This window comes from Acromyrmex echinatior, chromosome 5 (assembly GCF_024713525.1).
Source record: "Acromyrmex echinatior isolate Ae372 chromosome 5, ASM2471352v2, whole genome shotgun sequence".
NCBI lineage: Eukaryota > Metazoa > Arthropoda > Insecta > Hymenoptera > Formicidae > Acromyrmex > Acromyrmex echinatior.
In genome coordinates this window covers 1466870-1491131 of record NC_141856.1, presented here as the reverse complement: position 1 = coordinate 1491131, position 24262 = coordinate 1466870, and the positions used below count along the sequence as shown (strand labels likewise).

The 24262-nt window shown below is 36.7% G+C and overlaps 1 protein-coding gene, 1 long non-coding RNA gene and 1 pseudogene across 4 annotated transcripts in view; 1 reads left to right on the top strand and 2 right to left on the bottom strand.

Annotated features, from left to right (window-relative positions):
- The first annotated feature begins 855 nt into the window (after positions 1-855).
- LOC147909630 (uncharacterized) lies at positions 856-5406 on the top strand (annotated as a pseudogene).
- On the bottom strand, positions 2538-4326 carry LOC147909631 (uncharacterized). 3 transcript variants are annotated; one of them, XR_015545167.1, is made up of 3 exons: positions 4246-4326; positions 3831-3992; positions 2538-3786 (listed from the first exon to the last, which is right to left on the bottom strand). It is a non-coding gene; the product is annotated as an uncharacterized LOC147909631 (long non-coding RNA). The 3 variants fall into 3 exon arrangements; XR_015545168.1 differs by having other exon boundaries at positions 2538-3760; XR_015545166.1 differs by having other exon boundaries at positions 2538-3992.
- Positions 5407-16389: 10983 nt separating the features above from the next.
- Positions 16390-24262, bottom strand: part of LOC105150925 (UDP-glucosyltransferase 2) — a 158342-nt gene continuing 150469 nt past the window's right edge. Inside the window, exon 8 of the mRNA XM_087406358.1 lies at positions 16390-16821. Within this exon, the coding sequence (XP_087262484.1) occupies positions 16515-16821 (307 nt within the window). The 3' untranslated portion in view covers positions 16390-16514. The remainder of the gene's footprint in view (positions 16822-24262) is intronic.

Here is a 24262-nt window from a genome sequence, read left to right as displayed (position 1 = left end):
AATTAATTACTTCCTACATGACACATTTTGAAATGTACACATGATAACATATCATAAGCAATACAAAGAATCAAGGAAATTATGTTAATGGAAAAATGTTTTAATATCAATAAAATGTTTTAATTAAATTATTATTATAAACTTTCACCCTATTGTTTATTAAAGACAACCTCTCTTTGTATTCATTGTAAGTTCTTCCGCGATTGCACTTAGCCTTTTCCCCAGTTACTTGGATTAAATTCCATAATCAAAAGCCAGGACAAACGAACGTACCAACACATCTAGCGTTAAATTGCCCTCTTGGAACATTGATCCAGTTTGGACCCTTTAAAAGTATGTTTAATTCGTGACTCCGGTTAGCGGAGCATGAGCGAGATTTTCACTTCTCGTCCTCCCTTCGACTTCCAGCTCCTTAAGAGCCTCAAGACGAAGCGAAGTGCCTCCCTATTTACGTCGGTCCTTCCTCACGGCTCCCTTGCGATTCGGAACCTGGACATGACTAATCGGTTTATAAATTCGATTTATAAATTCCTGTTGCTCCCTCAGCTCTGCGTGCTTGGACGTAACATTATATTATATTATATTTTTCAAAATACATCTTAAATAATTTATTACGTAAAAAAGTAAGAATAAGGAGTAAGAAGTAAGAGTAAGAAGCTTTCGCTAGTTCAGTCTACAATCTAGCGAAGTAAGCATAAAAACATGGTCGCTGTAGGTCATTCAAAAGATGTTATAAAGCTAAAGTACTCAAGAAATTATTGTTATAATGGATTTAAATCTGTTAATTCCAATAAGTTTGTTCGTCATTACGTGTCATTTGATACTACAGTGGAAATGCTTAATTAAACAAAGAGGATGAGGCCATGGCAGAAGAAAGTGGTGGATCCGTTCCATCGTAAATCGATCTAAAAGGTTACGATCTACAAGATTGATCTACAAGATTATCAAATCTTATAAGGGAACTAGAGATCCAGGATCACAAAGAATTTTATCATAATTTGAGAATGTGGCCTGAGCACTTTAATTGGCTGCTTGATAAAATACGAAACAAACTGCAAAAGCTAAGCTGGAGGACTCCATTAGATCCCAAGTTGCGCCTACAAGTGATATTCTTGTAAGTATGCAGGAAATCAGTTTATGCTGAAAAATACAAATTACACGCTTAATACAAATGATTTTAGATACTTGGCACAAGGAGATTCTATCCTGAGTAAACTGAGTTCCGCATAAGTAAATCAACAGTGCACAAAATAATTTCTGAGACTTGTCAAGCAATTTGGGAGGTATTGCAACACATTTTCCTTCCACAAATCGAAATTCATGGAAAAAAGTAGCGGATGGATTTACGATAAAATGGATTTACAAAAATAATTCCCTAATTGTCTTGGTGCTATCGATGGGAAACATGTTCGAATCAAAGCTCATCCATATTCAGGATCTTTTATAATTACGAGGGATATTTTAGCATTGTGCTCATGGGTGCTTGTGATGCTGATTACAAGTTCACATGGATAGATATAGGGCAATATGGTATGTATATGTAGCAGTGTACTTGATTATCCAAATATGTAGCTGTATTGTATAAACGTGTAATGTGTATGGAATAAATTATTGTTTAATTATTGTTGTCTATGTCATGTTTGTAGAATCGGTGAGCGACGGTGGTGTTTGGAATAACACAGATTTCGCGCAGGATTTGGAAGCAGAAGTCGATTTGCCACTACCTTCTCTTCTTCCTGGTGAAGATATTCCATTTCCTTGCGTATTCGTTGCATGTATGAAGCATTTCCACTAAAGAAGTACATAATGAAGCTTATCCTAAAAAAATGACAGAATGACTGATGACGAACGTATTTTCAATTATAAATTGTCGAGAGCCAGGAGGCTGAGTTGAGAACACATTTGGCATTTTGGCAGCAAAATGGCAAATTCTACGTTCTTGTATAAATTGTTCCTCGAAACATGCTGAACAGATTGTAAAAGTTCTTGTGTGTTTGCATAATTTTTTAATAACATGTAGTTCTGAATATTGCCCTCCCTGGTTTACAAATACTGAACGATCTAATGATGGAATTGAAACAGGGGAAAAGGGAAATTAATCATTGTTTTCTAGGCAGAATAGATGCAAATAGAGTTCTCAAATTGCAAATAGAATGAGAAATTATTTAAAAGAATACTTCGTTTCGAAAATTGATCAACAACAAGCACCTTGGCAAAATGAAAAGGCACTTCACGGTCATTTCATAAATGTGCCAGATTAACATTTATTTAATTTTGTTCTAACTTTTTATTTATATAACTTTTCATTATATAACTTTTATTATATAAGTTAGCATCTACAAGCATTATGTATTATAATATATTATATGTATTATAATTTCGTCGAATTAAAAAGCTATAAATAGATATTTATATTAATTTTATTTAAACATTTTGTCTCATATCAGTTCAGTCATATTATTGTATTACAAGCAAAAATATAAATATATATGAATTACAATTAATATGTAGAATTCGTGTGATATATGTAAAAAGAAAAACAATATGCTACACTATTTAATTCATTTAAAATGAAAAAAATCAATTGCTCGAGAAAGCAGTTGTCACTTTATAAATATAAACATTTATACTAAGCATTTTAATTACTCTATGCATTAAAATTTAAAAAAATTAACTAATCTTAATTAACTAATCTTGACAGACATATTAACATGTATTATTATAGAATATCAAAAGAGTTATACATTGCATTCTTTATATACACAAAGATTTGTACTTTCAAACAATAGATATTTGCGTTGTTTAAAAAAAAAATAAACTTGAAAAAAAATATTAATGTTGGATGCGGGCTAGATCAAATCTGGAACGAGGAATCTACGAGTCACCTACACCACACGTCCGTTAAAATATGAAACCAAGAAGCAACGCAAATATAGATCTACGTATAATCATAAAGATTGCACTTTTTCAAGCATGAAAAATGATAAAGATGTTACTTCTTCGCAAATTCGTTAATACATGAGAGAACACGTATCAAGCATCTGGCAATCAACAAAAACTTTGTTCAATCCCAGAGCTATACAGAGCTATACTTCCTAGCATGTTTTCAACTTCAGCAGTCATTCCAGATACAGTCAGCCGCTGTGACATTATTGATGATTGCCTCTTAAACACAGTCTGCAATGTGCTGGCCAGTGAAGAGATATTCTTAGAAGATTCAATCATTACATCTATTTCAGTTGAGTCTCGTTTTCTCTTCTTTGTATCTGACAATGGTCGTTTTCTGAGAAAACAATAGTTTTTAAAGCTTTTTCAACTGTAATGCTTGATGAATTTGACAATGTGTTTGAAGTGAGTGCAACTGATGAGTTCGAATCTTCAGAATCTATTGTATAGGATACCATGTCATTCTCAACAATTGCAGATCTCATTTGCAAAACAGAATCCAGATATTGTATATTTTATTGTAAAAAATCAATAAATACAATTACATTTGTAATATGCTTTATAATAAAATAATTATTTTTTACCTGTCGAATATTCTAACAAAATCCATGAAATTTGATTATGAGTTCTTATTAGAACTTAATGATGATGTCGAGACTCGCACTGGTGACATCGAGAGTTGCCATGAGGTTTGCACTGGTGACGTCAAAAATTGTTGGAGACTCGCACTAATGATGTCGAGAGTTGCTGTGAAACTTGCACACTTGGAATTTTTTTATACACAAGCAGAGAACGCTAACAGCTTGATGTTGTCCTATGCAACCATAACAAATCCCATTCCTAATACGATTTACATATAATATACAATCATTTTGATTACTTACTATCTAGGCTGAATGTGATCGGCAAGAAACATTAGATCATTGTATAATATCCAATTTGATTTATACAGTACATCATTTCCACTTGCACCAGATCTTGGCTGTTACTGCAGAACTTTGCGACGCTCTTTCCCAAACTTTTGTCGTAAACGATAAAATTCTTTCCTGCAAACATACAGAAACCGTAGATAGAAATGCATATAAGAACCTTAATTTACTTTTTTAATACATGTAGAACTCAGATTACCTCATTATAGAGTTCTTGTGACGATTACGTACAATTTTTTTTAGCATAGCACTATCATCATGAGAACTAGATTATCTGACAAGGTCAGATAATCAGGGAGACGAAAAAAATGATATAGGATAATGATGTAGGATAATGTGAGTTCTACCGTATATCATATACATCATTTACCTGTCATTGGTGATATCAATGAAATTCCAATACGATTCCACATTAGTAGTTTATCATTTCTTTTATTGTAACTCTTATGTTGTTTTTATGTTGTATAATACAGGATTCGCTTTAACAAAATTTATCAGTGTTATTCATATAACGATTTGCGATTCTGAAGATTCATCAAATTCCACATCGTCTTGATATACCGTATCCATATGATGTGTCCATATACAATAAACAAATAATTTGAGAGAGAGAGAGAGAGAGAGAGAGAGAGAGAGAAAGAGAGAGAGAGACTTCAATTTTTTAATAAGAATTTTCTACTTCTATGTCCGAGAATGTTTATCGGAAATTTTTCGCATATACGAAAAGATAAACAATAACTCGATTTGGGGGGTTAGATCAGGTTAAATTGAATTACAAGGGTGTCAACTACGTAATAATTTTTAACGTATTGGCTGATTGCTTAGCGCTCTGATTGGCTTAGCGTAAGCTAGAGTAGTAGTAATAAAAATAATTTATTTCGTTTACGTCTATACTCCAGCTCTCTTACACCGGAAATACATTTCTTAAATCTATTCTTACTTCTTAAACCGAGCTTACTCCGTATATTGTAGACAATGCATTAAGCCCGACACTTACGACGGAAGTGCATCCTTATGTGAGTATTTCGCACAATTTAATCTTATCACTCGCGCGAACCGTTGGGAAGAGGAGACAAAGATCGCTGTCTTGGTATCGTGTTTACGAGATGAAGCATGCGCAGTGTTAGAGAGTATTCAAAATTTAAAGAATACAATTTGAAGATTTGAAGTCGAAATTAGAAATGCGTTTTGGAAGTTCACAATCTTTATAAAATTACTATTTGCAATTTATGAACAGAAAGCAGAAATTTGAGGAAAGTATCGCCTTTTTGGGTTCAGATATCGAGAGACTATCACAGTTATATCCGGAATGTCCCGATTTAATTCGCGATAAAATCGCGTGTGCACAATTTCGCTCTTTCCGACGGCTTCGTGAAAAGGGCACTTCAAATGGAGGGAGGCATTAAGGATTGCAATTGAAAGGGGGAAAGCAATTAAGTTAATTCAGGAAAATAGTTTCCACTAAAAAGAAAAAAATTTTAATTTTGAAAAAAAAAAGGAAATAATTACAATTGTTATAAGAAAAAGGAAAGTCAAGCTGAAAGTACGAACAAGGAAAAGGAGTGAGATAAAGTAAATGGAAATAAATTTGGAAAATTCGTAAAAAAAACACAAATTATGAAAAAGCCGAGAACAGAGATAATAAAGAGTGTTGAGAGAGTGGCAAAAAGGCCACTTTCGTTCGGAATGTCCCGGCAAAATACAAAACTAGGAATAGATCGAGCTCTACGGGATAAGCTCGACTGGAATAGTAAATACCCCGAATAAAGAAATTTGCTTAATAAATAATAAATAATTTATGTGTTAGTAATACCAAAAATAAACAATGTTCGAATAATTGTTGTAATAATCATTATACTAATCAATATTCTTCCAGGATATGTTCTTGTAGTATTACAAATACACAATGTTCCGTTCATTGTCATGTTGATCAATGTAACTGTGATATTAATCAATGTTCTTTCAGAATGAATAAAATAAAAAATAATTTAAGAGATTTTTGTTATAAAGGCGAAACGATAAACCTTGTATTATTAAGATTGATATGGGCTCTGATGTTTCTATTATAAACAGTAATTTTGTTGAATCGGATAAATAAAAAATTAAAATAGATAACTGCAATATTAAATATTCTATGGGAAAACAAATTATAATTAAATATAAAACTTTAGTAAAGGTTCGACTTGCAAAATATTATGTAGAACTCCCGATGTTAATTGTCGAAATAAATGATAACTGCATTCTAGATGTTGATTTTCTTAGATTGTTCGATTCACAGAAGATTTTTTATTTTACTTTTCTCAATTCAATTATCGAGAGCAATGTTGAATTCAATTGTTCTCTTATTAAAAGTGTTACGATAATTCCATCAAACTTGATATCCTTATTCGAAGGAAGTTCTCAATATTTAGATGAAAAGAAAGCTTTGTCATCTTTTTGAATGAATTTCGCGATATATTTTCTAATGAAGTTATTGCAAGAAATTGTTGCGAACATGTGATTAAGATAAACGAATTCTCCTCCCATAAAGCAATTTTCTCGACATATTCCATTACAAATGCGAAAGGAGGTGAATGAAATTATTAAGGATATGAAATACTAAGGAGTTATCGAGGAATCCACTAGTCCATGGACTAATGGTTTTGATAAAAAAAGAAAGATGGGACTATGAAATTTTGTATAGATTTTCGGAAAATAAACACTGTAACTATAAAAGATTCTTACCCTTTATCTTGAATTGACGATATTCTCGAACAGTTATCAGGTAACATTTGGTTTACTACTTTAGACATAAAAAGAGGATATTGGCAAATAAAAATTCACCCGCAAGATAGGGAGATAACGACCTTTTCGGTTGGCAATATTTGTGGCAATTTAAAGTTATGCCTTTCGGTCTGTGTAATGCTCCTGCAACGTTTAAACGAGTAATGGAACAAATTTTAAAAGAATATCTCTATAAAATTTGTTTAGTTTATTTCGATAATATAATTATTTTTGCGAAAACTTTCGAAGAAATGCTGTTAAATTGTAAAAATAGATTTTTCAACGTCTAAGAGAAGTAAATTTAAAAATTAATCCAAAGAAATGTGTTTTTTTTTAGCAAAGAAATTAAATATTTGGGTTATGTGATATCAGTAGGAGGCATTAGTATGGATCCGGAAAAAATAATTGCTGTGAGAGACTGGCCGATTCCACCAAACAAAAAACATTTAAGAAGCTTTCTCGGATTTTGTTCTTATTACCGTGAATTTGTGAAAGGATTTTCGTCTTTGGCAAAACTTTATATGTTAACGGAAAATGAGACAAAGTTTGTTTGGAAGGAAGAGTGTATTTGATTCGTTTGATGAATTAAAGCAGGCCTTGATTTTCTCTCCAATTTTGGCATTTCCCAAAATAGAAGGGGAGTATATTCTTAACACTGATGCATCGAATCAAGGAATTGAGGCAGTCCTATCATAGAAACAAAAACAAAAACAAAGTGATTACATATTTTAGTCGAATCTTGAACAATGCTGAAAAAAATTATTGTGTGACACACATGAACTTCTAGTCAATCATATAGTCAATGCTATAGTCAATCAATCAATAAAATCTTTCCATTACTATTTGGACAAAAGTTTTTGATACGTACGGATCATATCTCGCTCAAATGGCTAATGTCTTTTAAAGACCTTGAGTTAGCGCGTTGGATGGAAAGACTTCAGTAATATGATTTTTAAATTATTCATCGCAGAGGTCTTTCTCATAAGAACGCGGATTGATTATCGAGGCCATGCACGCGTATCATTATTGTGCGAATGTAGAATTAAAAAAAGCTACGAAACAGGAAAGCTGTGTGAGAAGAATTATTCTAGTTGAAGATAATTATGAGAATTGGCGTAAAGAACAAATAGGAGATCCTTGCATTTATCTGTTTCTTTCTAAGAAAGAAGCAGGGGAAGAGCGCCTTTATGGTAAGAGGTAGCAGCAAAGGATATCTCCGCCAAAGTGTACTCGTCCTACTGGGAATCTCTTGAAGTCAAAGATGGTATATTCTACAAGAGGTGGGAGGCTCCTAACTTGAAGAAAAGAGTTCTCTAATTAATCGTACCTAGGAAGCTCGTAACGAAGATTTTAAAGGAATTACACAACTCCCGCACAGAAAGACATTTTGGCTTCAACAAGACAATAAAGTGCGGAAGCGATTTTATTGGGCAACATATAAGATGTGGAGGAGTGGTGTAAAACATGTCAGGTCTGCTTAGCCAGAAGAGGTCTGAAAAAAGAAAATCTCCTTTACAGACATATGATGTAGGAGTTCCATTTGAAAGAATTCAGATGGATATACTTGGCCTCTGTATAATAACTTCTTCCGGAAATAAGTACTTACTTGTTGTCGATTGTTTTACTAAATGAGTGGAAGCTTTCCCTCTAAAGAATATAAAATCTAAAACCATCGCAGAAATCTTTCTAAATCAAATTATTTTCAGATACGGAGTTTCCCTAGAGGTCCACATCGATCAAGGAAGGAATCGAGAATCTTTCGAGAACTATCACGTTTGTTAGGAATTAAGAAGACAAAAACAACATCTTTACACTTTTAGTCAGACGGGGTGGAACGACAGCATCGTACCATTTTAAATTATTTGGCGAAGTTTGTTTCTGAGAATCAGAAGGGTCCGATGGATTCCATTATATCTGTTGGCGTATCGATCTTCCATCTTTTTTTGCGTTGAAGATGTTGGAATTTATTCCAAAAAAGCAACATTTGCGGAAAGTTTTACTCCATTATTTTATTTTAAAGAAAAGTGCTGCGGAAACGCATCGTTTGCTCGTAGATATTTACGGTGAGCATGCTCCATCGAAAACTAATTGTAAAGAATGATTTTGGCGATTCAACAGATAGAACAGTGGTGATTTTGACATGCGTGACAAAGAACGCGAAGGTACACCGAAAAAATTTGCAAAAGATGCAGAATTGCATGCATTACTCGAAGAAGATTCGTGTTTATCGCTCGATAGATTGGCAAAAGAATTAAATGTTGATCCACTGTTGGAAAACGTCTACACGCAATGGGAATGGTGCAAAAAGAAGGAAATTGGGTGCCATACAAATTGAAAGAGAGAGACATGGAAAGACATTTGATCATTTGCGAGATGCTTCGACAATGACAACAAAGGAAGGATTTTCTACATCGTATCGTAATTGGAGATGAAAAATGGATCTACTACGATAACCCTAACGCTTGAAGGCATGAGTGATGCCAGACCAGATGGACCAGGTGAACCAGATCCATCAACGCCAAAACGAAATATCCATGCATCGAAGATTATGTTGTGCATCTGGTGGGATCAAAGAGATATTATATATTATGAGCTGTTCAAACCGTCCGAAATCATCACTGGCGATCGTTATCGGCTACAACTGATACGTTTAAACCAAGCTTTAAAAAAAAACGATCGGAAAGGGACAATAGGCACAACAAGCTGATTCTGTTACATGACAACGCTAGGCCACACGTTGCAAAATGGTCCATAAATACTTGGAAGGAGTAAAGTGAGAAATTCTGTCCCACCCGCCGTATTCATCGGACATTATCCCTTCAGATTTCCATTTGTTCCAATCCATGCAATCGGCCCTTTCTGGAGAACGATTCAATTCTTATGAAGGTATCAAAAAATGGCTTGATGAATGAATCGCTTCAAAAGAACCAGATTTTTTCATTCGAGGAATCCGTTTATTATCGAAAAGGTGGGAGAAAGTTGTCGCTTCCGAAGGAGCATACTTTGAATAAACTCACTTATATAGATTTGTTTAAATAAACACATCTTTTTCATTTAAAAAGGGCGGAAACTTATTCCCATATATTATTGTAAATAATATATTATTGTATTCGTAAATCGAATAAGCTTAAAAATAAAGTTGTACGTTTAGGCTTACTTAAAAAGACGTTTAGGAGAAACGAGTTCAAAAATAAAAGTTAACAAATCAGAGCTCTATCACTTGAAAAGAATAACACAATTTATAATCTTATAGTGTAAGCTGCGCATGACAAATTGTTTGTTTGTAATCTTATGGTGTAAGCTGCGCGAGTTATTTTTTTTCTCAGTTGCAGAGTTCACGTTCGCACATGACGCGGTTTCGGACGAAGAGGGTCTCCCCCGGGGCTTCGGTGCGTTTTGGGTACCTCACAGCCAGTCCAGCGGGCTCATCTTCGTAGAAGATGAAGAAGTTGAAGATCAAACGAATGCGCTTCAATCGTGCGACCCTATATTATTATTTATTTTTTTTTTTTTTAAGAAGACTGCCTATCCTGCGGTTTTTTCCGCAGAACGAAGAGCGAATGCCGAGATAGGGATTGAGGACAGAGGTACCGCGATAAAATCAAAATAGAATTTTTATTTTACCCTACCCCCCTCTCTTTTCCAAAAAAGAAAGTACCAAGAGTACAAGACTTCAAGAGAAGAGGCAAGAGAATCTTAAAGTTCCCTTCATGAAGAGGGGATGCCCAAGCGGGTTTCGTCTTACGGAGATTTTGCTACCCTCTGGGGAGGAACTGAAGAAGGATCCTGCTCGGTAGGGAAGAAGACTCAGGAGGCTTCAAGAATAGGAGGATCGGGCCTTAGGAGAACCAGAGCTCTAGGAAGCTGCTGCAGTAGTACAGTAGGAAGCAAGAAACTGGCCGGGAGCTCCGAATTCCTTAAGGAAGCCAACGTTCTTGGGAAAACCATACTTATCGGGATGACAATTTAAGGGAAGGAGGGCAGTGTTATGCCCGTGCCGTGCCAACATCGTAGATCATCACTCGTGAAGTCCTGAAAGTCGCGTTGTCCAGCGACACACAGCTCTGTTATTTAACAATATCAGCATTTGGACGTGAGCCGTCGCTGCGCTCGGACGTGTCTCTCGATCCTATCATCGATCGTGTGTTCTGAGCTTTGCGTGCGTGCGTGCGTGCGTATGTGTGTGCGTGCGTGCGTATGTGTGTGCGTGCGTTCTGTGTTCATTTCATAATAAACTCTTCTTGTTCTTTTTATAATATTCGAAATATTGTTCATTTCTGCGAGCCGGGAGTGCACGAACGCGTCGCAAGAACGTCTCCGCGAGCCGAACACTTGGACATAACATATGTACATATATATTGCAACTGCACTCACGAGCGTGGCGCAACTTCGTCGCACATTCACAGCTAAGATTCTCGTAGGCGATCGAATGCCGGGTGGCGTTAAACGAAACGTGACAAAAATGTGTCTTCCCGTGATCACTCTTAAGGGCGATACATAATTACAAATCAATAATTGGGCGCCAGGCACGAGTGAGCGTGCCACTCTTTTCAGAAATTACGCGATATTTTCTTTATGCCAATTATAATGGGCTGCGAATGTCGGGAAATCGACGGGCTCTCAACCAGTAGCTCAGCTTCGGAAATGGCAGAAGGGGCGATTCGTAGTCAAGGATAGCAGATCGTTTGGAGGAGCGAATAGGAGCGAGAATAAAGCACACACGAATTTAACAGTAACAAAAGTAACAAATATATTAAATGAGTCTTCGACTCACATTTACATTTAGCGATACAACCGAGACGATAAATTCTACATGAGCGCAACAACTGATTTACATAAGCCCGAGGTTTTACACTAGGCGTTATCAATTTCGTTACATTCTCGTGACACGAGCTCACGCCACACGGAAATACTCTCGCGAATTAAACTTTATCGCCTCGCAAATGTTAAGGAATTCGGCAGCTTGTAGCGTGGACACGGCGTGACCTCGTACGCGCTCGCGGAACCTCGCGCTGCTCAGACACGACGCAGGGGAAGGCTTGAATACGTGCAAGCTCGGCAATACACAATCTCGATACGACAGAATACGCACACTCATCAATTGCGATTATCAATCGACCTTAAGGACTATGACATAAAGAACCGAATAAACAGGCAAATCTTACGCTACAGACGCTAGAGACGATACGCGACAATACTACGGCACGGGACTTCGACGCAACATACGATCCGCGATAAACGGAAAAACCGATAACAAATGACGAGGCTGTGGCCTTGACGGACGCCCTAGAATTATTCCGACGACAAGGGCCGTTCCGGGAGGCGATACGCGTACTCTGATCCCGCGAAACTCTAATACACGATGAGACCACGTGCACTCACTCTTATATATCCGATATAGATTCGATAACTATGCCTCCGCTAATCGCGGAAACCGCGTCATGTCCATCGCATGTCCTGGCGCGCGAAATTCGAGAGATCACGGTAGTCTTTCTCAGGCCACCTCGTGGCCACGAGGCGTTTATCCGGAGCTCTCGCCGTCCTTGTAGCGCAGAGTGGCCTTCCCCGTCATGTCGTGCCGACTCTCGATCCGCTTTGCGCCTGGAAGAGGGTGCGATAAAAGATGCTTTGCGACAATAAAAAAAAAGCGTAACGATGCGGGAAGGATATCACCTGCGTGCGACCCGGGGCCAGGTATCATGCCCCCCGGCGGGTCTGTTCTCAATGGTCGTCTCTGGACTCTCAATTCTTGTCGTGCTTCCTCCTCTTCTCCCCGGTGAGGTTGCGTCACTCCGCCAAGGTCGCGGGAGTCGCCGGCCTCTGTAACCCTCGGTACGGGAATACACAGAAACGGGAAAACGAAAACGACAGCGCGAAACGCGTAAGGAACGCAAATGACGACGCGGGAAAAGCGCAGGTGCGTCCGCCCCCAAAATGTGAGAGGACTCATATATATATATATATATATATATATATATATATATGTATATATATATATATTGTGACCTGATGTTTTCCGTCCGTCACAAGGACCGCATGGCCTGACCGAATAGTGCAGTATAGCGTCCTGAGTCCTCTCACATTTTGCGGACGCAGCTGCGCTTTTCCCGCGACGTCGTTTGCGTACCTTACGCGTTCCGCGCTGTCGTTTTCGTTTTCCCGTTTCTGTGTATTCCCGTATCGAGGGTTACAGAAGCCGGCGACTCCTGCGACCTTGGCAGAATGACGTCACCTCACTGGAGAGAAGAGGAGGAAGAACGACCAGGATTGGGAATCAGGAGACGATCTCTGCAGATGGACTCGCCGGGGGCGACACCTGAACCCGGGTTGCACGCAGGTGATATCCTTCTTTCATTATTACGCCCTTTTGGTTATCGCAAAGAATTTCTTATCGCACCCTCTTCCAGGCGCAAAGCGGACCAAGAATTGGTACAACATGACGGAGAAGGGGCCACTCTATGCCCCAAGGATGGCGAGAGCCCCGGATAGGCACCTTGAGGCCACGAAGCGGCCCGAAAAAGACTCCCGCAATCTCTCGAATTTCGCGCGCCAGGATATGCGACACGGGTATGACGCGGTTCCCGCGATTAGCGGAGCCGCGGAGCCACGCGGCAATCAGGCGCGATAAGGCCCCCTCGCGGGAATAACGAACTCTGCGTGCGCCTGGGAGGATTAGCGCTCGGCACTTGAGCTGTGGCCCGCTTGGCCAGAGCACGCGAGAGGACGCAGGACGTCAACGACTCGAGAACCTTCCAAGGTCGACTAGGACGAGCATCTGCGAGGGAGTCACAACAGGGGTGAAACGAGCGTCACCCCTGTTTAGTCGCCGGTTTCCGCGTTCGGGAGGCGTAGCTTTATCGGATTTCTATCGGGCGTATAATAGTGAGTGCACGTGGCATTACCGTGCATCAGAGTTTCGCGGGATTCGAGTACGCATGTCGCCTCGCGGAACGGCCCTTATCGTCGGGATAATTCTAATGCATCCCAAGGCTACAGCCTCGTCACTTGTCGTCGGTTTCTTTTTACCTCGGATCATATGTTGCGTCGAAATTCCGTGCCGTAGTATTGTCGCGTACCGTGTCGTCTCGAACGTCTGTAGCGTAAGATTTGCATATTTATTCGGTCCTCTGTGTCATAGCCATTAACGACAATTTATAATAGCAATTGATAATTGTGCGTATTCTGTCGTATCGAGACTGCGTAGCGTCGAGTTTGCACGTATTCGAGCCTTCTCTGCATCTCAGCTGAACGGCGCGAGACCCCGCGAGCGCGCACTAGGTCACGCCGTGTCCACGCTACAACCGTTCGCCGAATTCCTTAGTATTTGCGAGGCGATGAAGTATGGTTCGTATAATTCGCGAGAGTATTCCAGTGTGGCGTGAGCTCGTGTCGCGGGAATTTAACGAAGTTGATACGCCTAGCGCAAAACCTCGGGGCCTATGTAAATCAGTTATCGCGCTCAAGTAGAGCTCGTCTCGATTGTATCGCCAGATGTAAGTGTAAGTCGAAGACTCATTTAATATATTTGTTACTTTTGTTATTGTTAATTCGTGTGTACTTTATTCTCGCCCCTATTCGCTCCTCCAAACGATCTGCTATCTCCTCGACCGCGAATCGTCCCCTCTGCCATTTCCGAGGCTGAGCTACTGGTTGAGAGCCCGTCGACATTCGCAGCTCATTAAAAATGGCATAAAGAGAATATCGCGTAATTTCTAGAAAGAGTGGCACGCTCGCTCGTGCCTGGCGCCCAACTATTGTTTTGTGATTATGTGTCGCCCTTAAGAGCGGCCGCATGAAGACGCATTTCTGCCACGTTTCGTTTAACGCCACCCGTCATCCGATCGCCCACGAAAAGCTGTGAATGTGCAACGAAGTTGCGCCACGCTCGTGAGTGCGGTTGCAATATATATACCATATTTGTAGTCATTCGAACTACGCGCCGAATTGGTTCTCCTGACTTATAAACACAATTAGTGTGCGGGAGTGCACCGCGCGGAAAGATTCGAGTGAGAAGACGGCACAAGGTTAATATGATACACGACAGTGAAGAGAACTCCGTTTCTTTGTAATTTAACAAAAGAATTTTCTTTAATATGCTCAGTTACAAAATCAGAAAATATAATTAATTAAATATTAGATTAACAGAATATTAAATGCGGTCACCTTTTCCAAATTGTATTTGGAATCGCGGTGATGGAAAATCTCGGCGATTTTCTCGGCACTTCTCGAAAAGATTCGTTTTATAGCGGTTTTCACTAAGCGGTAGCACGGCGGTTTTACGAAGCGATATAGTAGCGAGACTATGACTCTAAGAACTCTAAGAACTTTTTTGACTCTAAGAACTAAGGACTCTAAGAAAGAGGACGGCGAGATCGAAGCATTTATTGCTTTCGGCCTGGGCTTTCTTCTTGGGAAAAATCCAATAAAATTTTGTCACAATCGTAATTATTACGTGGCATTAGGTGTACAAAATTGATTGGCGCTTTGGATTCTTTTCTAACGACGTTCAACGTAACAGTCATGCGCGACAGAAAATCCGTACGTGGGATTGGTGACAGCGCGTGACGTATTCGTCGGAGCGCGGCGCTCGCATGCGCGAATTGAATTGTTCTAGAACTTTCGAGTGTCCGTTACCGGTGCCTGTTTGCGTGTACCGAATTGTTTTAAAAAGAACAAAGAACGACGAATCCCTGACTTTGACGAGGCTTACGGTCAGGCTCGAGATGAAATCACGAGTTCACCTTATGCGTGCGTTCAATAACAATTACTGTCGGTCGATCGAAAGAGTTCTTACTTTTTTTCGCATTACCGATCTCAAACAATTAGACTACTATTATATTAATAATATCAATATTATAATATCAAAAATTAAATCAAATTAAAAGGCAATTTTTAATATTTTGATGCTCAATCAAAGAAAAATGTTAATATACTGAAAAATTGTAAATAAATTTATTACGAAATATTACCTCAGTCGAGAGTCGAACCTGGTTCTCTTGTTTTTCGTACGAAAATTCTAAACCTTTAGACTACTGAGGCTAAAAATTATTTAATAAAAATTGGTTAGGAGTAAAAAAACAGACTTCTTTTTTAAATAAAATACTATAATATTTTTCCTCCTATTAATTTTTTATATAATGTTGTAATACACTGAATACCTAAATTTAAAAAATATTCTTTAAAATTTTTCAAATGTTTGAAAAATTATTTTAAAATATCTAAAAAGTGTAATTAAACAAATGTAATAATTATACACACCCAGACTGCATGCATGTAAAAACAGGTGACATAAAACGGTTTTTACAAACGTTGTTTAATATAATAATTGCTTCTCGATTTTACTAAAAGAAAACTTTATTGTGTTGTCTCTAATACATTCAACATGTCTGCTTTAAGACTTAACTTAATTTTTTCACACAAAACTCTCCAATGCAATGCCCTTTCTTCTCTGCGGAGCCTTACGTAACTAAAAAAAGCAGACGCTATCTAAAATAAGCGCAACTTTTAAATAAACCAATTCTCTACAAACTTGTATCTTAAGTAAATGTCTTGAGGACATCTTTATGATATCTAAAAAACATCTTGATGATGTCTTGAGGACGTTTTAAATCTGCATTTTAGACATTGAATGTGTTTGCACTGTGCTTAACCTAGATTAAACAAAGACATCTATGTTATAGGTCGCAAACTAAGCGCACTGTGAAAACATAGCCATTTTATTTTCTAGAAAAGTATAAATAAAAGATACATCTCTCTGCCAACAATATATTATTCATTTATTTGTTATAAACATACACAAATTATAAAAGTAATATAAAGAAATTTTCTCTTAATTGCATATGATCAATTTTCTTTCATTGCTTCGTACATTTATATTTAATCGAGTTTTCGTTTCAAGTTATTTATCCATTGTTTTAAGTTACTAAAACATGTCATTTTTACAAAAGGGCTAACAATTTTGTCATACAATATGTAATAGATGTATAATAACAAAATGAAACCTGTACCTAAGCACAGATATGTAGCATAATAATGTATCCATGACATATCATGTCCATGATATCGTAAATGTCTCGAGTTTGGAAATTTCAATACGTGTTCCACATGCCACGCCGCCCTGTCAATAGGTTTCACTAATTCGTCCTGTACTATCGCTGACATTGTTTTGATATTGTTCAAATACCTGTAATTACAATTTTAGTATGATGTCACATGTCAAAATTATATTCCATAACACAGTACAACAAAAATCGATTTTTTTTCTCCCATGAAAAAAATCAAAGAGATTCTCAAAGTAAATGTAAAAAAAAATACCCTCGTTTTGACGTTTTACCAGATCAAGTCGTTAATTTTTTAAGTATCATTAAATGTCTTTTTATAATACTGCATAGATTTCCTCCCATGAAAAATTCAAAAAAATTCTGAAAGTAGAATATTAGAAAAGCATACCCGTATTGACTTACTTCGACATTATCGATCACGTTAACCATTGGTTAATCCAAGGAAAATAATTTTGCCGTCGCTTCACAAACTCGGTCTCATTCATAATTTTGTTCGAGCACTTGATTCTTCTGGCAAAGTTTTTCAGTTATTGCACACAATATTTCCAAAATTGTCTGTAGTAAAAATCGAAGCAAGTAAATTGACAACATTGATTTTTATCGTTTTATTTATTTGATTATTTTAAATTCTTATTAGTCTATTAAGTCTTATTCAGGTTACGTTATGTATCTAGTATATATCAAAATTGTACAATTGAAAATTTTCCGTATAATTGTTGTAATACGAAGTATAAAAATTTGTGAAAATAAAAAAGAGTAGGCATAGTTTGACCGTCATCCGCAAATTTTCGTTGGGCCTAAACGCTACACTGACAACAAACTCTTTTTCTGAAATGCTTTCGGATTTCAGCAATGAAAAGTTACCATCGCTCACATACACTTTCCTTATATTCATTTTGAGTTTTCCACCAATTTTGGAATGAATTCAGTGATTACCAGATGAACGCTTTCACTAAGACATTGCGATCATTGAGAAACGCTTAAAAGAAAAAAACATATATGCTTGGTGAATACTGTTGGTCTATTGTTCGTGATATAATACCAGAATCGTACAAACGACAAATCAAAACGACCAAGATTCTTATAATAATTTTAATTGTATTATTATATAAAAATTTAAACTCCTTCTACCTTATGAAAACAATTCTCATTTTCGTTTTTTTTTTGTATTCAGACTCATCACATAATTTCACATGCAAAAATGTCAATTATTTATTTTAAAAAATTATTATATAATTTAAAACAATTGTAAAAAGCCAATATAAAGCAAATATGATAAATAGCTGCATAAAAAACGTGAACGACATGATCTGTTAAACCGCCAAGACACGGTATTCTTTTTTACATCTACTTTCTACTAGAATCTCTTTGATTTTTTCACGGGAGGGAATGTGTGTTGTATTGTGTAATAGATATCAATAATTCTCTTACGGCTAATAAATTAATTTTCTTAAAAATCATAGCTGACAATTATTTCATAATTACAATGCATTTTACTTAACAAAATACAATAATACAAGCTTAGTTGAATAAAACAACTAAAAATAAAAGAAGAAGGGTTACGAATCAATGCTAGTTGTTAACTGTGAAAGTTTTAAACTCTCTTGTGGATCATATATATACAAACATTTCAATCTATCATTAGGTCATTTTCAAAGTATATAAGAATAATTCAGAATGATAAGATGCGTAACGGGACAATTAAATTATTCAATTATTAGTATGTTGTACGTTCAGAAAAATTTAACAAATTTCGTGTTAAGAATATAAAATTAGTAATAAAGATAAAGTGTACAGACATTCCTCCGATAAACAGAAATTTTTTTATTGAATTAATTCAATGCAATTGCATAATGCGCTAATTATTAGACGATATAGTTGTTCTCAAATAATAATATGTTTTTTTAAGGAAAGCAAATAGCCAATCGCAATTACATCATCGAAAATCTCAATCAACCATAGTTATTATATCTATTTCCTAAAATAGAACGAAGTTGTCTTAAGAGCTGAGAATAAAAAAATTATTAAAATTACAAATAAAAAAACTAATACCTCCAACGTATTTCATTATTCTTCAAACGTTGCCAAGTTGCAATTAATTAACATTGATAATTTTATGCAAACTAGTGACACGACTAGAAAATATATAACTATAAAAATGTAAAAGATAACGATCGTCGACCATCAATCATTCAAACATAAAGACACAGTAAAGAATTGAAAGAAGAGTGGAAAGAAGGATGTTATAATAAAAAGAAGTCAATTTTTGCTCACAAAGGTGTAAGTAAAAGAAATAGCGTTTTTTATAAGTTTTGATTTTTTAAATACAATAATGTTAACAAAAAGTTCAGGATAAGAAATTACATTGATTTTCATGACAGTTAATTTTAATTTAATTTAGTATAAAAAAAATATCTTACCCAATCTTGAATAAGATTTGTAATGGTATATGGTATAAATATACGATAATAATATTTTGTGTTCATTTTGGCCTTTTAAATATGATAAAATTATTAAAATGTTCGTGGTATTTGTGAAACACCTTGAAAAATTAGCAAGAATATTGAAATTTGTTTAAATATGTCATGTTGATGCTTAATTTTCAAAAGGCCAAAATGTACACAAAATATTATTTAATATTTCTTATTTAAGATATTTTTTTTATAGTAAATTAAATTAAAATTAACTGTCATGAAAATTTAACTTATTTAAGATACAAATATAAATTAATCTATAATAAGATATAAATTAATCTATAATAAAATTAATTAAATTAGAAGTTAAATTAATAAAAAGAATAATTGAAAAGTTACAAGTTAAAAATTTAATTCGAACGAATAATCAAAGAAAAAAGGAGAAGAAAAAATTTGACGGTCTTACATAATTTTTTGTATTTTTCTTCTTCATAGCATATTCATCAAAGATTTACTATTATTTATTTTTGTTCATAACTAATGATTATACAATATATAGAAGATAGAATATAGAACATAGATTAAAATATGTAAAATATCTAACTTAAGATTGCTAAGCAAAAAATAGTAATTAGAAAAGTCAAAAGATACGAACAACGTTTATTGGATCTTTAAAAATAAACTAATTTATTACATTAAGAATTAAACTAGTTTTTTTTATCTATAAATTAATCGGAAACGTTTCGATTTGATTAACAATAAGTCATTTCAGTCAATATATGAAAAATAATTAAAAACTAGATAAAAAGAAAGATAAACCTGTGAATATATTAATGAAGTGAATATATCATATCATAGGTTGAATACTATAAATTTAACATTACAAATAAAATCACATAAAATTACTAAATCTTTAACGTCATCTTATTGTCAAGTGTGTTTTATTATTTCGTCATTGGATGGCGAGAAAAGCAGAGTCCAAAAGTAAAATATTTTATTATTAAAAAATTGAAATTGCGAAAAACCAAGTATAAAAACTGAATTTGTGTCAAAAACAACCAATGCATATGATAAAATACAAATAATTTAAATGAAATTACAAACTTACAGATGTAAAGGTCCTAGATAAATTATGAATATGTGCTCATGTATTGAATACTTTATGCAATATTTAACGCAGACAGATAAATGGGACGACAATCCGTGAGAAACAATCCGAACAGAATACATTACGATGTGTTTTTACTGCAGAGGTTAAGATCGAAATTTTATTTTGAAGTTTGATTTTGAAACCGATTTAGTAGGCAAAATTGTCATGTCCGGACTCGGAGGGAGTCTGCCTTTTTTCCTTTTTTTATATATTTTATTTTATTTTTATTATATTTTCATCTGTCGAGGGGGGATGTCAACGAGCCTGAACTTCGCGAGCGGAAAATAGAATGGTATCCATGGCTCTTTTGGGATTCTGTCTGCGCGTTTCAATAGTGCCGCGTGAACAATGACATCGTTCTCGCTACGGCGAGCGTTGTCATCACGCAGAGTCGATTCGGGAAGGCCAGAGAAAGTAAATAAATAATGACAACCGGAGAAGTGTTGTCTTTATTTAAGAATTTTTATTTTCGAACAAGATTCGAGTCTTATCACGCGAGCTTAACTGAGACCTTAGTCAGCCTGGGGATGCACATGGGCGATTTCGATGTGTCAGGGGGAGCTTGGTCACTTCCCGCACTTTAGGGGCTTGAGGGGAGGTGATGGCCTTGGCAGCAAAGGCGGAGGACACGAAAGATTGTTGGGGAGCTCCCGTGAGTTCGGAGATCTGAACACAGAGGGGTTAAATTCCTCGTGTTGATAGAACACCTTCGCTGTCCTCCGGAGTTGCTCTCTCCAACCGTCTCGCCTTAATCTGCCCATTTAATAGCACATGACCTAATTAAATATCTTCATAAGAAAAGCGACTAACGACCCTACATCTACTACTTCAGGGTACATACGGGAGTCGGGATGAAGGAAAAGCCGGAGCACGCTAAGGAGGCGCGCAACAGTCCTTTTCAGAAGAATCGGCCAGAGCTCTACTTCAAACGCGCAGTCCTTGGTAGAGAAGCGCGAAACAAGCATTAACATGGTGCGAATCACGCTAAGAAAAAAAAGGAAAGAAAAGGAGATTTGACAAACTCTGTACAGTGCGCGCCAGGCCGGAAGAAAGGAAGCGAAGAGCGCTTAATGTAAAGCGCGCAACGCTCAGGTTTCGTTAGGGCAACTACGCCCATTCGCGAGCTAATCTAATTTTTTCGATTACTTACAATAACCTTTTATTCTTGAATTAATTTGATTGTGAGAAATGATTAACATTAATTAAATAACAATTAAATATGTGATTGACGTTAATTAAATAACAATTAAATATGTGTACGATAACAAAATAATTTGATACTATTATAAATAAATCACTATTTAAACCAACAAAATTGAGATTTCGGTGAAAACGAACACAGCAACACAACTGTAACGCAATACTTTTTTGGTATGTGAATGTTAAATGTAAATGAATTTCTTTATCTCAGATTAATGTTGATTGCAAGCAACAAAACTACTTCGTATTCACACAAAAAATTATTTAAAACAGCAATATACAGAGTATCCCAGAACAAACTTTAGCCCTTAAAATGACGTATTCCTGACACAATTCTAAGACAATTTTTCCTTTGCCAAAATTCTATGCGTAGCTCAGTTTTTGAATTATAAACGAAATAGCGAGCCAATTATGAAAGGTAGGCAGAGGTGCAATCGTCCGACACTCAGTTCCGATCAGCTACTTGCTCGTACATGTGAAATGTGTCATACGCGATGATACGCGTACGTATACATATTTTCTCTCCCTGGCTCCCTCTCTCTCTTTTCAGGGATCTCCTCCGAAACGTCCTCTTTCGGTGACTGCTGTGACGTCTGGATGATTTTTGCGGTCGACCACTCGTGGTCGTGATGCTGGTCCTGATGCTGGGAGATGAATTCTCTGGGGAACGGTCGCGGCAGATGAATTGATCTCAATATTCAGAGTGTTTTTTCTAGTACGCTTCGGGGCGCTTCTTCTTCTGAAGCATTTCGCTTGTGCCATATGAACTGTCAGTCCCTTCTTCCCTATTTCGCTGAATTTTCTTGTCATTTCTCACGGGGCATTTATGATCTTATTGTCATGTCGTAGACGTGGTTAAAGCCCTCACATCCCCGACGAGCTTGTCGACCTTTTCGGTCACTGCTTTGTCAGTGATCAAGCGTTAGTTAAAGCGTATCAGTAGTAGGTTCTCTCCTTTCGATGCACGATCTCATCGAGGACTCTCTTGCCTCCTGACTATCAATGCCTCCGTCTTTCTCCTCGACTAATCTCGACTCGCGATTCCTCTTGTAATATAAAGGCATTACAGTCCTTTATTGGCGGCCTAGACTGGATAGAGATAACATACTCGCTTGACTTTGATGTTAAAGTCAACACTTTAACTAAATATCTGCAGGAAGTGCGCGACCTTCACGCTCTGCTTTGGACATTTCAGGCAAAAAGGCCTCTTGCTCTACAGTTAAGCCTGTCCATCAGACTTCTTAAGTGCAGACGTGACGCTGCCAGACAATGTTTCGCAGACATTTGTTTCCTGCTAACTTTGACTTCTTCCGTGCTCTACGTAATGAGGTGAGTCAAAGGTTGAATGAATCTAAGAATAATTATTTGTTTCAGCGACTCAATTCCATCACCTCGACTGCTCGGCTTTGCCTGACTGCTGAGCTTCGGTTTGTTGGCTTGGCTAAGCCGAAAACCTGTCAACTTCCTACCATTCCGTTAAATGACCTTAATCAATTTTTCATCTCTCTAACTCCCTCTCCTCTCTCTCCATCCCCTCTGTCACCACTTAACTCCTCTTCTCCTCTTGTCTCTCCTTGCTCTCTCCTTCCTCCTTTTTTCTATTCGACCCTATAACATTCGATTTTCAATACATAACTTCGGAAACCCTGAGTTTTTCTGTGGTGTTCACGGACTTGACCGGTCAGCAGAGACTTAGGATCAAGCGGACGATGAACGCTTGCATGCATTTGATCTTTAACTTGCGTAATGATGATGGCATATCTTACTTCTACGATGAGTTGGGATGGCTGCCCTCGGATGACAGAAGGGACTATTTAACAGGTTGCTTAATTTACTCAATTCTAAATACTCCATCGTATCTTGCTGATGGGTTGAAGGTCTGCTCGAGGTCTCATGCGACATCTCGTGTCTCCCCTCTCGATTTTGTGGTACTGAATTGCAAAACATCAGCTTATCAGCACTCTTTTGCGTACGCAGTCTCCTCACTCTGGAATGCTCTATTCAAAGCGATCAAAGAAACTCAGTCACTTACTTCTTTTCGCCATGCTCATTTTTGTCGTCTGAGACGTCGTGTCATGTGAGGATTCGACAGAGTTGGTCAGGTATTCTAGCTTCTTTCTCTTTCTTCTTTTTTTCATTTCTTCTATACTATTATCTTTATTATTATTCTTTATTATTATTATTATTTTCTTTTTATTATTACTGCTATTATTATAATTATTATCTACTCTTTTATTCTATGTTATTGTTATAATTGTTATTTCCATTGTTATAACTATCATTGTATACTATATTATTATACAGTTCTTAGAAGGTTTATCCTAGAACTGAAATACGAGGACAAATCAATAAGTACTCGTGTTTCAAGACAGGCGACGTTGCTGATGCAAGTTGGCATTACCATCGTGTATTATCATCTTTCAAACGACGCCATACAAAATTTCAGAGTGATTCATGCAATAGTCTTGATTTGACAGCAATTCGTAGTGAGCGTGTTTTCCGATACAATAGAAAAAGAGCAATCGATCCGTGATTCGTTCCTTATTTTTGGATGGAAAAACGTGCGAAGAAATAAAAACGAAGTTGAATGCCGTCTATAGGAACTCTTCACCATCTATGACAACCGTCAGATATTGATTCAACGAATTCACGTGGTCGTTCGTCTGTTTTTGAAGAGCGCCCAGGCCGCCCGGCAGACGTTACTGAGGAAATCGTTGAAAAAGTCCATGACATGATTCTCGCTGATCGCCGAACGAAAGTGCATGAAGTAGCAGAGGCCATAGGCGTCGTACGGAACGG